The 13,249-nt window shown below is 39.2% G+C and overlaps 1 protein-coding gene across 12 annotated transcripts in view; it reads left to right on the top strand.

Annotated features, from left to right (window-relative positions):
• The window catches only part of CAST (calpastatin), a 129,046-nt gene that overhangs the window by 88,193 nt on the left and 27,604 nt on the right, over positions 1-13,249 (top strand). For all 12 annotated transcript variants that reach the window (XM_060009123.1, XM_060009122.1, XM_060009119.1 and 9 more), the window contains 10 exons: positions 683-751; positions 1,871-1,969; positions 3,489-3,569; positions 4,220-4,258; positions 4,749-4,841; positions 4,986-5,075; positions 6,019-6,120; positions 9,409-9,492; positions 10,817-10,864; positions 12,029-12,124. In XM_060009123.1, coding sequence (XP_059865106.1) covers positions 683-751; positions 1,871-1,969; positions 3,489-3,569; positions 4,220-4,258; positions 4,749-4,841; positions 4,986-5,075; positions 6,019-6,120; positions 9,409-9,492; positions 10,817-10,864; positions 12,029-12,124 — 801 coding nt within the window. The remainder of the gene's footprint in view (positions 1-682; positions 752-1,870; positions 1,970-3,488; positions 3,570-4,219; positions 4,259-4,748; positions 4,842-4,985; positions 5,076-6,018; positions 6,121-9,408; positions 9,493-10,816; positions 10,865-12,028; positions 12,125-13,249) is intronic.

Here is a 13,249-nt window from a genome sequence, read left to right as displayed (position 1 = left end):
GTGGCAGAGAAAAGAGGGCACAAATGCCAGCACAGAACGAGGATGGTGCTGTGAGAGATGAGAGTCGGGAGAGGGGTGCTCACCAGAGTAACTCCGAGAAGATTATGTCTGGGTAAAGCCATGGAAACTGCAGATTGGAAAGTTATTGACAATCATTGATGGAGCAACTGAAGCCGTGGTGGGAAGGACATTGATTTTAGGGAGATGAAAGAAAGAATGAGCGATGAGATACCAAAGCAAGGCAGGGCGGAGGTCTTGATGTGTAGGGGCACAGACCGAGAGAACAACATCTAGACATAATGGCTGTTTGTAATAAGAAGGAATTCATGGGTGTTGCAGAGATTAGCTGTGGGCCCTGGGAGAGGCAACCAAGAGCAGTGAAGAAAGAGAAGGGCAGTCCTGGATTCAGATCTCAGTGCTGTGCTTTACTGTGTGACCTGGGAAGTTACTCAACCTCTCTGAGCCTTGCTTGTCACATCTCTGAGTGAGATTAATATTATCAATATTAATATTATTTATGCTTTTCTGAAAAAGGATATAACACATAAAGTGTCTGGCACAGAGCAGATGTTTAGTATATGATCCGTGTTATGTTATAATGTATTCATTTTAAAGTCTGTAATATTACTGAATTTTATAAAGATATATGAGGAGTTTTTCTTTCTTTCTAAACCCCCACCAGAATAAAGAAAATAAATCATTAATGTCAGCCGTACCAGTTGAATCCAAACCAAGTGAACCTTCTGGAAAGGTATGAAGATAGCAGTGCCTTTTTACGTATTTATTCATAGTCTCCGTGTCTCTCGTGATCTGATTTCTTGAGGGTAAACAATATGAGGTGAGGGTAACTTAAAGGACCTTTTTAATGAATTATTGTTTGAAGCTAATATGACTGGGTTGAAAGTGGGATTTTCTCACGTATGTTTGTAACATTTTACATTCTAACCCTGTGTTCTGGAAAGTCCAGTTATGTCTCATGGAGTTTACATTCCAGTTTCCCTCCTGCAAATGCACCTTCTCTAAGCAGAGGTATCACTAAAGAATGCCAGGCACTTCTTCATTCTGAAATTCCCAATTGAATCAGTCTAAAGCTAACAGGCCTCACATTCTATTACACAATCAGGTGAGTTCCTAAAGTTGTAGTGGAAATATGGTAGTTGCAAAAAAAAATGTAAACAATCATTTTTAAGCTGAGTTAAATAGTAAAGGGTCGTTCCTCAAATTGTTTTCCCTTTCAAATGTAGCTTATTCTTCACAATGAATCATTCTTAACCTCAAAAACAGGATGGAAGCACTCTTTCATTCATTATACTGAGTTAAGCCCATATTGACAGAATAAACTGTCACTTCTTGTAAATTTAACGTCTCTCTCAGGGAATTTCTATTTGTAAGCATCTTCAGACAAGCAAGTAAACAAAAAGCCACAAATGAATAAAAGAACACAGGGCAATCCATTTTTGAAATATATTTTATTTGGTAGAGGTGGAAACGATTGATAAGCAAAAATACTAAGCATTTCCTCTCTTGCAGATAGCAACATGATTATAATTCTCTGTAGTTTGTTTCCTTTTTTCTTTAAACTATCAGTACAGTGGTCTGGCAGCTGTAATGAACCATACACTTGTCCATGTAGTTCATGCCTTTAGACTTATTGAAATTGTGGTTCTTAACCTGAATGTGGCTTTCTATCTTGCCAACCTAGAATCTGTACTCTGGGACTTTAAATACTAAGTTCTATTACAGATGAGATTTTAACCATTTAAGAACTTTTGGTGTTTTTCTACACAGAATTTTTTTTTCGGTAGTTAAAAAATCAAAATGAAATATGTGTAACAAATGACATTTACATACCTGTCTTTTTGTTTTCCAGTTAGGCATGGATGCGGCTTTGGACGACTTAATAGACACTTTAGGAGAACCTGAAGAAACCAAAGAAGATGATACAACATATACTGGACCTGAAGTTTTGGTAAGTGATCTTGATGTCGATAAAGATTCATACTTAATGAGTAGGAGAGCTAGTAGGTCATGGTCATGATGCACAAAAGAATATATAGTGTTCTGTCACTTGGAGAGAAACAGTATGCTGTCAGTATCAGTAATAGCAACTGAAAATTAGTGTTGTGGATGGAAACTGTTCTAAGGTGGCTATGCGATTCCGTTGATCAGCAAATACTCATTGATTGTCTCTGCTGAGACTGCAGCTGGCATATAGTCTGTTGGATCACAGAGACTTATTTTCTTTCTTCGAGGCTTAAGTCCAGTGGCCTTCGACTTATTTTAGTTTCTAGATATTTCCCATCCTATCACTTGAACTTATCTTGATTTCTAGATATTTTCTGTCCTCAGTTCATCTCTATTCCTGATTCATGAAAAGCAAGAAAGTTATGTTCCTTGGCATTAATAAAAGACATTCCATAGACTGTAAGAAAATATTGCAACAGTCATAACAAAGGATTTATTTCTAGAATTTATGAAGATTTTTTAAAACTGAGAAAAAGACAACCCAATAGAAAATTAGGAGAAAATTTGGCCGATAGACACATGAAAGTCTCCCTAGTAATTAGGAAAATGGTACTAAAACACAGAGAGATAGCACTTCATACTCATCTGATTGGCAGAAGTGTAAAAGTCTGACAACTGGCCCAGAGCCTGTGGATGTCACCTGAAGATGTGCACACCCTCTAACCAGCAATCCCACGTCTAGAGAGACTTGCTGAAGGGAGCCTTGCCCAGGTGTATAAGGAGTTCTAAGAACAGGTGAAACATTTGGAAATGATTTTGTTCAACAGGAGACAAGATGATATAGTGGAACACTTTATAGTGGTTAAAATGGCTTATTCATGTATCAATATGGATAACATTACAAAAATATAACTTTGAATAAAAATAGTACATTACCAAATGAGAAGAATTTGATACCATTTATATAACACTTGAAAATAGGCAAAGTAATGGTGTATATTGATTATGGGTATCTACATGTGGAATAATTGTTTTAAAATATACTCAACTTTACATTGATGGATGTGATAAAGTTCAGGATGATGGCTATCTCTGGAAAACAAGGAAGAGGAATTGGATTGGAGAGTGCTAAAAAAGAAACATCACTCTGATTTTTTTCTTATTACGTACGAAATAACTAGATCTGTTGAGTTATATAGAAATTCAGTTATCAACTGCTCTTTTGTAGGTATAGAAATATTAGATAATGAAAAATATTTTTAAATAAAATGCATTTTATATATGAATGAAATTTAATATAGTGGTTTGAATATTTTATAGCATTACTAATGGGTTAAGCCAAGCAAATATGGGCAAGTATTTGTGGAAACTTAGAATTTCAGAGTTGTGTAAAATATTGGCTTCTAAATGATTTATATTTACTCTCGATAGTTCCATAAATTAATAATGCAATAGTACTTTGGTTTAAGAATATGTGTATAACATTCTCAGCTACTATCCTTATGTGTACGGTTTTCTTCTAGGATCTGATGAGTTCTACTTACATAGAGGAATTGGGTAAAAGAGAAGTCACACTTCCTCCAAAATATAGGGAACTTTTAAATGTAAGTTAAACAATCATTTACTTATACTTTATTGTTTCTTTTTTGGAATTATAATTTTTATCACATTAATATATCCAGTTTTTTTTAACTTAGATAATATAATGGGCGTGCAAAATTGTCATTACTCTGAAGCTCACTGTATTACTTTGGTAGGGCTGCCATATCAGAGTATCACAGACTGTATGGCTTAAACAGCAGAAACTTACTGTCTCACAATTCTGGGGGCTAGAAGACTGGAATCAAGATGTGGGCAGGGTTGGCTCCTTCTGGAGGCTGTGAGAGGAAGATCTGTCTCGGGCCTCTCTCCTTGGTCTATAGATACCTACATGTGGAGTAATTCCACATCTTCTATGTGTACATATCTGCCTGTTGTCTTTTCTCTACGTGGATCTCTGGGTCATTTCCCCCTTTTATAGGAACACTGGTCCTATTGAATTAGGGCCCCTTTTAATGTTCTCATTTAACCTTAATCACCTCTTTAAAGGCCCTGTCTTCAAATACAGTCATTCTGAGGTTCTAGGGGTTAGGACTTCAGCATATGAATTTTGGGAGGACACACTCAGCCTATAGCATTCACTGAGCTATGCATTTTGCCAATTGTAAGGATTAATTTTGCCTTCTCAGCATCATCAAATTAATATCTGTTTCAGAAAAAAGAAGGGATCACAGGGCCTCCTCCAGACTCTTCGGTGAGTTCACATAACTGTCTTCTAAGATCAGATTTAACACTTTTTATATCTTTGGTTGAGGGGATAGAGTTATCAATTCTATATTTTGGGATTATGACTATATTAATCTCTAAATCAGATGAAGTTTCCATCTGTTCAGAGAACGGGGGTGGGCCTGGGGGTTGTTTCAATGCGTGTTTATTTCCTAAGTAGATTTTTGAGGGAAAGAAGAATGGGGACAAGAAAGTTTTAGGATAAATTAAATGTTAATAAAAATAGGATGAGGATATCCTAACATGTAATATGTTGAGAAGAGAGAAACAGGAAAATAATATTTATTGAGCATCCAGTTTCCTCCCAAACATAGGCTTTCATCTGAGTTATTTCGTTGATCATCTCATTTGGTAGTCAAGGAATTGCAAAAGTACATTCTTCGTTTGCTGGGTTTATAATCTGATCTGTCACTTGAATGATTCCCGCTTGTGACCCGTCGTGCTGCCTGTTTCTTTAGAAACCCCTGGGGCCCGATGATGCCATAGATGCCTTGTCATCAGACTTCACCTGCAGTTCTCCTACGGCTGATGGGAAGAAAACCAAGAAAGAGGTATTGTTTTTAATGTAATGAGGGAAACTTTTAGAAACCATCTCATACTTTAAGACAACAACAACTTTTTAGTTCTGGTTATTACGATTTGGTTAATACGTTTCCTTCTTCTGTAAGTCAAATCTTTTGTATTTTGTTTTTCAGAAGTCTACAGAAGAGGTTTTAAAAGCTCAGTCAGCTGAAGTAATCAAAAGCGCTGCTCCACCCAAGGAGAAAAAAAGAAAGGTGGAAGAGGTATAAAAAAATTACTTCTTTAAAATTAAGCACAGTCCGCCTGACAGCAGTTGCTCTCCTGAGGCTCATCTAGCTGACTGGGGAGAACCCCAATAGTGCATCCCACCTACTGAGCATCTTTGCTCCCTCGGGCCTGTGTAGAATAGTGAAACCAGTCAGGGTTATATTGGTCATCTCCAGGCAGGCCTGCTCTGTTTCTACAAATGCTTAGGGGTGATTTCAGCACACTTGCCTTGGTTGTGGAATAAGATTATCTCACCAACACACTACACAGAAGAGCAGGAACCCAGAGGAACTGCACTCTTGGGACATGAAATCTTCAACTTGATTTTCTAAAGGAGTTTGAGTCCTGTGAATCACTAGGGGGACGTTGTTATAGCTGCTTCTCTCCACCTTAACCACAGTTGACTATAACTTAATTCTTGTGAATCCTGAAAGGTGGCACTGCAGCTCTGGGCTGGATGAGAAAACATGCCCCATCTGCAGGTGGTCCAGCCACTTCAGGGCCCCCTGCTTCCTGGGCTTAGCTGTCGTGCTGAAGGACAGGGTTGTCAGAAGTCATTTTTAGAGACATTTTTAGAAAAAGAAAAGCAGGATACTGAAAGTTTACTTCTTGCAGCTTTTATTTTGATATGAGTATTTTATAATATAATTATTATTACAGTTACACTTCTAGCTTGCTAAGTAAGAGGTGAAGTGTACCTCTGAGAGCACTGTTACTGTAGAAACGAGTCCTAAGCCCCAGTTTTCACTCACTGGTAAGTTCTTCTTTCTTTCTCTCTTTTACTAGGTTTTAAATAAAATTGCCTTCCTAGAGTCCTTCCCCAATCCACAACTTATTCTTAGAGATTTAAAATTTTGAATTTCACAAAGAAATGGGTGGATTGTTCAGGTTGAGGAGATGTTTTCTTTTTAATGTACAGAATTTTTTTTTCCCTCACAGGACACAATGAGTGATCAGGCACTCGAGGCTCTGTCAGCTTCGCTGGGCAGCCGGAAGCCAGAACCTGAGCTCGACCTCAGCTCCATTAAGGAAGTCAATGAGGTACTGACCTTGGAGTTCACATACAAAACCTGTTAGTCTTCAGGTTACAAGGTTACAAAGCTAATGCATTACACATGTTTAGAATTCTTGTACCATTTTTATCTTCTTAGAGATTTTAAATGAACTGTTCTTTGTCCTGCCTTACTTTCAGGGTCTGGCTAATTTAGATATTTATTGCTGGGGAGTTAGCAACCAGAAAGGATATTTCAGTGTTTGTCTTGTTAACCATCTAGAATTTTAATACTTAAAATGAACACTAATCTTCTTTGCCAATTCTCAAACGACACCTGACTAAACAAGATAACAACGAAGGCAGTGGCCTGGTGACAAATAGTTTTGTCCGCTCTCATGGAAATTGGACATTTGTATTTTCAAAACGTTCCAGGTGCTTCTCTTTATAAGGAGAGAAGGATGGTTGCAGATGGGGTGGGAGATCCTTTTTATAACTATGGGGGAAAATGTTGAAAACTTGTCCCAAATTAGAATAAAATCAAGCAACAATTACTTTATAACTGGATTTGCCGCGTGTTTAGAGTGTGTTGCTGGGGAGAGTTTACCCCACCACACGCCAAGACCTTAACAAGCCTTACGAGCCCAGGCAAGCTTGTATTTGGCGGAAGAGAGTGTTCATATTAAATTTCAATTTTTAAAGAATTGTTGAACTGAGTCCTCTGGGGGAAAAGAGGAGGGAAGGCATAGAGCCGCCCTGCGGGCATCCTTGGCCAGGCAGTGTGGTGGTGGGGACCCTCAGGGGCACCAGCCTGTCAGCTCAGGGTGGGAGCTGGCACTTGTCGCTGTCACAATGCTGCTGCCTCCGCTGTCACTTCCTGTTCTGAGTCACCGGGGAAGGTGAGTCTCGCTGACTCCCAGCAACGCCCCCTGAGTCTGGGACTGCCCTGGTCTGAAATGGGCCAGTTTCTATCTTCGACTTTCTCTGAGGTCTTGCCGGGCGCAGTGTGGTACGACAGGCTTTGCGAAGGCGAACACAAGGGAGCAGGGGAAGCAGTCCTTGTCCTCCAGGACCAAGTAATGTATTGGGAGAAAGGGAAACTTTGATGACAACATAGTGCGAGGTGCACAATGTCTCAAGGAAAGGTTGGTCCTGGCAGGACCCTGGCGGTCCACCACCGAGGGCTGCATGGCAGCCGGCCAATGGCACATCTGCCTCAGGCTGTTTACAGATGGTTAAGGTGATTTAAGAAGATGATAATTTGGGGGCAGAAAGTATAAACATATCCCAGGATGAAAAGACTCTTAGAGTGACTAAAATCAGATAGGTAGGTGTGAAAAAGTTATGTGAAAATAACTTTTAAACAGTTTGGGTTTAGGGATGCATACAAATGTATTAAATTTCCTCTGGAAAGTTAGCAAACTCCTAAAATTTGAACAAAAAGGACTATTCTACTCTTAACACTAGTTTTCCTTTTTAATTGTATACAAAGTATAAAGATTCTCCAATCCCCTGGATTCTTAAGTTGAATTTTTAGTACCTGATGGTGAATTCACTACTTCCTGGGTAGTCTGCTGTGATAAGGCTCATAAAGGTCGATATGCTATAGGAGTCCACGGCCACTCCAGCACGTTCCGCACCAGATGATGCTTCAGAGAAGAGGTCCATGCCTACTTGTCATTCTCATAATGTATCATAATGCATTGATTCTGTAGTGATACCTCATTATTCATCTCCCCTATTTCTAGTGTAGTTACCTAGTCTGGAACTATTTCAATTCAGGGGATGTTTGTTTTCACCTCCTACTGGATACAAACCACAATGCAGTCATTTAAAGAATATAAAGATCAAAGAATAGAAAGGATCTAGCTGTGCAAGTGACTCACTGTTCACAAGCCTAAGTGGAGAGGACAGTCCTATACAGGTGACTCTTTCATGAGGACTGTTTTATAGCCAATGACCTCACAAATCCCTGAACTGGGGAGTACCACTATATAACAGGACTTACTTCATATCCTGCAGTAGAATGTAACGGGAAATATTTTTTTAAAAATCCTTTCATCCCAGTTATAATTCTATAGAACAATACAACTATAATTCCAAAGCCTAGAAAAGTACCTGCCTTATTAAAAGTGCTCATCAAATATTTTAAAATTAATCAACTAACTAAGCATTCAATGGAGAACCACAATCTTAGGCTGAGATGTAGATGGGAGCAATAGGCTGAGCTAGAATCAGCTAAATACCCATGCCACCCACCCCCCCAGCACACACACTTTTGTGCCCAGGAGCTCCTTGATTTGTGATTTAAATCCATACCTTGATACAGGTACAAATTATTACATATCATGGAACTTCGTATTACCCACCAGGAGTTTAAAATCAAATGTTACATCCTAGAAGCCACTGATCTGCCATGGAACTGCACTTTTATTTGTAATGCATTTGGTTGTGCATGGTTCAGTAATCCAGTGACGTCTTGGTGTTACTGAAGGGAGTTCTTTTAAAAGCAGTAAAACCAGGGCCTCCCTGGTGGCGCAGTGGTTAAGAATCCTCCTGCCAATGCAGGGGACACGGGTTCGAGCCCTGGTCCGGGAAGATCCCACATGCCGTGGAGCAACTAAGCCCATGTGCCGCAACTACTGAGTGTGTACTCTAGAGCCCGTGCTCCGCAGCAAGAGAAGCCACTGCAATGAGAAGCCCATGCACCACAAAGAAGAGTAGCCCCCGCTCGCCACAACTAGAGAAAGCCCGCACGCAGCAATGAAGACCCAATGCAGCCAAAAATAAATAAATTAAATAAGTTTTTTTTTAAAAAAAAAGGGAAAACTAATTATCCTTGGATCAGCCAAGATTTGTGATGGGATGCCTCTCCCCTTTCTGAACCGTGTTTAACATTCATGAGAACTCGTTGTTTTCTCCCCCTTAGATAACTGCCTCTTTCAGTACGACAGGCGGAGGCTGTAAAATGATTGCAGCCAGCTTGTGCACTGTGCTTACCTTCTTCAAAGGATATCTTATTTAATTTTCTCTGCTGATCCTTCCTTACAAGTCAGCAAGCTAGGTAAGGATTCTTAGTAGCCCCATTTTACAGCTCAAGAAACTGAGCCGAAGAAAGCCTGGGTGGCTTCCCAAGGTCATAGAGACAGGGCAGGGACACCTCCCCGGGTTTCCTGGCTGTGTTGTTTTTTTGTCCATCACCCTACACTGCCTTCCTCCTAACGGCTCACCGGGCACTTTAATCTGATTTGGTCTTCTCCACGACACCCATGGATAAAGTGATGTCTTATTTCACATGTATTATCGAAATGCTTATTTTTTTTCTCCACCTTCCTCAGGCAAAAGCCAAAGAAGAGAAACTAAAGAAGTGTGGTGAAGATGAGAAAACAATCCCACCAGAGTATAGATTAAAACCAGCCACGGTACGTTGTTTGCCACGGTGCGTGACAGCAGCTCACTCCTCCTGCCTTCGCATCGCATTTTGTCCTGTCTGTCCCCATGATGCTTAAGGACGTGTCTGATATTAACTCTGAAGACCCCGAACGCTTTATTCTCTGTCTTCTACAGTTGGACCCTTTAAAAGAGGGTTTCCTAAGTAATGACCGTGTGGTCATTAAAATTCCCTCAAATTCAAGTGTTTCAACTATTAACCATGCTTGACATAGGTCCTTAACCTTAAAGCAGAGGAATAATTTGGGAGTAATATTTTCTCTAACTGCTGTATGGATAAAAGCACATAGATCTTCTAAGTGGTAGATAAACATACAATGATTTACCAGTATCCTCAGTGAAGATGGTTTTGTTATTGTTGGTTTCAGTTTGACGTGAGGATGGTGGACTTATTCCTGTACTTACATTTGTAATTTATCTTTGAAATAATACACATAAACATATGGTGGAAAATAGCTACAATGCTTATATATGGAAAGTTTCTCATTTTTTAGAAACATTCTAAATTGTGAATTCTGAAAAACCAGTTTTATAGGAATGATATCTTACCTCTTCACCCTGGGTTAGAGAATTGAAGCTTTTTTCAGTCTTTCATTGATGCAGCTGCATCTTTCTAGCCAAAGAACTTTTTTAAAAATTCTACTTCCTTATCCAAAAGATGGAAATTATTTTTCAGTAATTTTTTAATTTTATTTTATTTATTTATTTATTTATTTATTTTTGGCTGCACTGGGTCTTCGTTGCCACGCGCGGGTTTTCTCTAGGTGTGGCGAGCAGGGGCTACTCTTTGTTGCGGTGCGCGGGCTTCCCGTTGCGGTGGCTTCTCTTGTTGTGGAGCACGGGCTCTAGGCATGCAGGCTTCAGTAGTTGTGGCACGCGGGCTCAGGATTGTGGCTCGTGGGCTCTAGAGCACAAGCTCAGTAGTTGTGGCACACGGGCTTAGTTGCTCTGCGGCATGTGGGATCTTCCCGGACCAGGGCTTGAATTCCCCATGTCCCCTGTATTTTGGCAGGTGGGTTCTTAACCACTGTGCCACCAGGGAAGTCCCTTCAGTAACTTTTAAAGAAAAATAATTGCATTATATTTTATAGCATTTGGTTTCTTGATTTTTGCAGCTCAACTCCTTATTCTGATACTTTATAAATAAATTAATTTGAAACACAAACTCACTCAGATGTATGGCAAAAAAAAAACAATCTCTCCTCTCATATCCTGGAATTTCTAAAACAAACTTAATGGGACAAGAAAGCAAAATTTTCTATTCATTTTAAATGTATTTTTAATTTCATTTTACAGGATAAAGATGGAAAACCACTCTTGCCAGATGTTGAAGAAAAACCCAAGGTTAGGAAATAAGTGTTTTTTGGTACTTAGAAAACAATAGAACTGTAAGGTATAAACAGATAATTTTGACAGACCAGATCTCACTGTAGAGACTTGCATGACAGCCTACTATTAAGGAAAGAGGAACTTTTGACAGCAACACCTGGCTTAGATCTCTGACTCTTTTTCACATATTTTAATGATTATTTATCTCATGAATTATTACTAAAATATTACAAATTTACAGGTGATGTTTGTTGAACATTAGGAGCCGTTATCAAGAGGACCCTTAAATTAGGTTGTTAGCACTTGGTTTGATCCTAATTACAGCATCAGGTGCTCTAATGATTCTATGCTGCCTTTACTTAATTTGGTGTTAATCAGCATAGTTACCTATCATGATGATATTAAGCAACTACATTTATTAGTCACTTACTATGTGCCTGACACTACACTAAATGGTGTTGTGTGTTATCATTTTGAGTCCTCACTGAATGAGGAAGGCACTATTATTATTCCCATTTTACAGGTGAGGAAATTGAGACACAGAAGGTTTCTGTAAATAGCCCGAAGTCAAACAGCTAGGGAATAGCGAGGCTAGGACTCGAAACTCTGTCTATCCAACCCTGGGGCCCAGCTTCTGAATTACATGCCATTCTGTCATAGATCAGAGCATGTGGAGATTTTGACTAATTACAGTAAACGAATAATACCACTTCACCTGAAGGAACTAGGGATAGCAGAACCTTCCTGCCAAAACCGCATGTAGTCATAGGGAAGGAGTATATGATCTATGTTTCCTCTGACTTATTCATAAGGAAAGTCGCTGGAAGTAGGAAAAACCATCACATAAGGAAAAACGATAAAGATCTTCATTGGAACAAACAGGCAATCTTATTTGAGCAAAATTACTCTGAAATTGAAGTATCAGGAAAACTTTTAACTAAATAAACCATTAACATGTTTGTGGTACTGAGGTGTTTAGTATTCCTTATTTGTTGCATGACACTTACCTTACATTGATAAATGAAACATATACCCTGTATAAATTAACTTTTGGTTTTAGATCCTACAATATGACATAATATGTGTTTACCAGAAAACCTTTTTCTCTATGAAAGCTTTTTTCTTTTCTCAAAGTAAAAATAATTTTCTTCATATTATATAATATTTCTTATGTTACAGCCCCTGAGTGAATCAGAACTCATTGATGAACTTTCAGAAGATCTTGACCAATCTAAGTGTAAAGAAAAACAATCTAAGCCAACTGAAAAAACAGAAGTACGTTTCTAAAAATAAAGATCGCTAGTTTTTGTTGTTTTTTAATGTTTGTCTATAATCTTAAAAATGTGAGACCAAAACTTTTAACAGGAAGTGGCTGATAAAAAGGCCCATTTTGCCATCTTTTTTCATATGCAGTTTTCATCTTGCCTGTTTCTGGATGTGCTTTATTTTCCCAGGCTGACCCTCATATTCTTGCAGTTTAAGCCCTTTAGTTAATTATTCCTTCAGGAAGGCATTCACACCCATGCTTTTCTTTCCATCCCTGCTTCTGTAACTGACCTAGTTAAAGTTGTCATCACTCGTCACCTCAAGATGGCAATGGCCTGTGTCTTTGGTCTCCTTCCAGCCCATCCCATATGTCCACCGGCATTATTCTTTCTCAAGCATGTTTGTAGCCACAACATTCCCCTGCTCCAACCCTCAGGAGTTCCCATTCCCTACAAAAAAGTTCCTGCTCATGTATTTGGGCCCCAGCTTCCTTTCATGCCAAGATGTGTCCCCCTATCACTAAACTCAGATTGTAAGTACTTGTGTGTCTTCCAAGGCTTTTCTCATATGGTTCCTTCTGCATAGAATAACCTCTCCAAATTCTAGATCAACTAAAATCGTAGTCATCCCTTTAAGGCTCAGCTAAAATATGGCCTTTGTCTCCTGCATTTCCCTCCCCAAACCTTACCACCCTTCCAACTCTTGTTAAGCAGAATACAACACACCAGGGAGGTCTGTCACGCTTTCTTTATATATCCCTGTTGAGGCATGTTGCAAACAAGATTTTAGCTGCACTGGTCTTTACTTCTAACATTTATACATATTTTTAAATAGTAAATTCCTTGAAAGAAGAGCTCATGCCCTATTAATGATCATCTGCTGAGCACCTTGCATACAGGATAGGCTTCCATAAATGTCTGGATTAAAAGCAATCTGTTTGAAATTTTACTCTTGTAACAAAATAGCACAGTGATTCTCAAACTTCAGTACACATCAGGATGACGTGGAGTGTTTGTTAAGGCACACATTACTGGGTCCCAACCCCAGAATTCCCGATTTAGTATGTTGAGGTGGGGATCAAGAATTTGGATTTCTAACAAGTTCCCTGGTAGTGCTGAGGCTGCTGGTCCAGGG

This window comes from Delphinus delphis, chromosome 3 (assembly GCF_949987515.2).
Source record: "Delphinus delphis chromosome 3, mDelDel1.2, whole genome shotgun sequence".
Taxonomy (NCBI): Eukaryota; Metazoa; Chordata; class Mammalia; order Artiodactyla; family Delphinidae; genus Delphinus; species Delphinus delphis.
The sequence above is the reverse complement of the archived record's forward strand: the minus strand, read 5'-3'. Positions and strand labels throughout refer to the sequence as shown.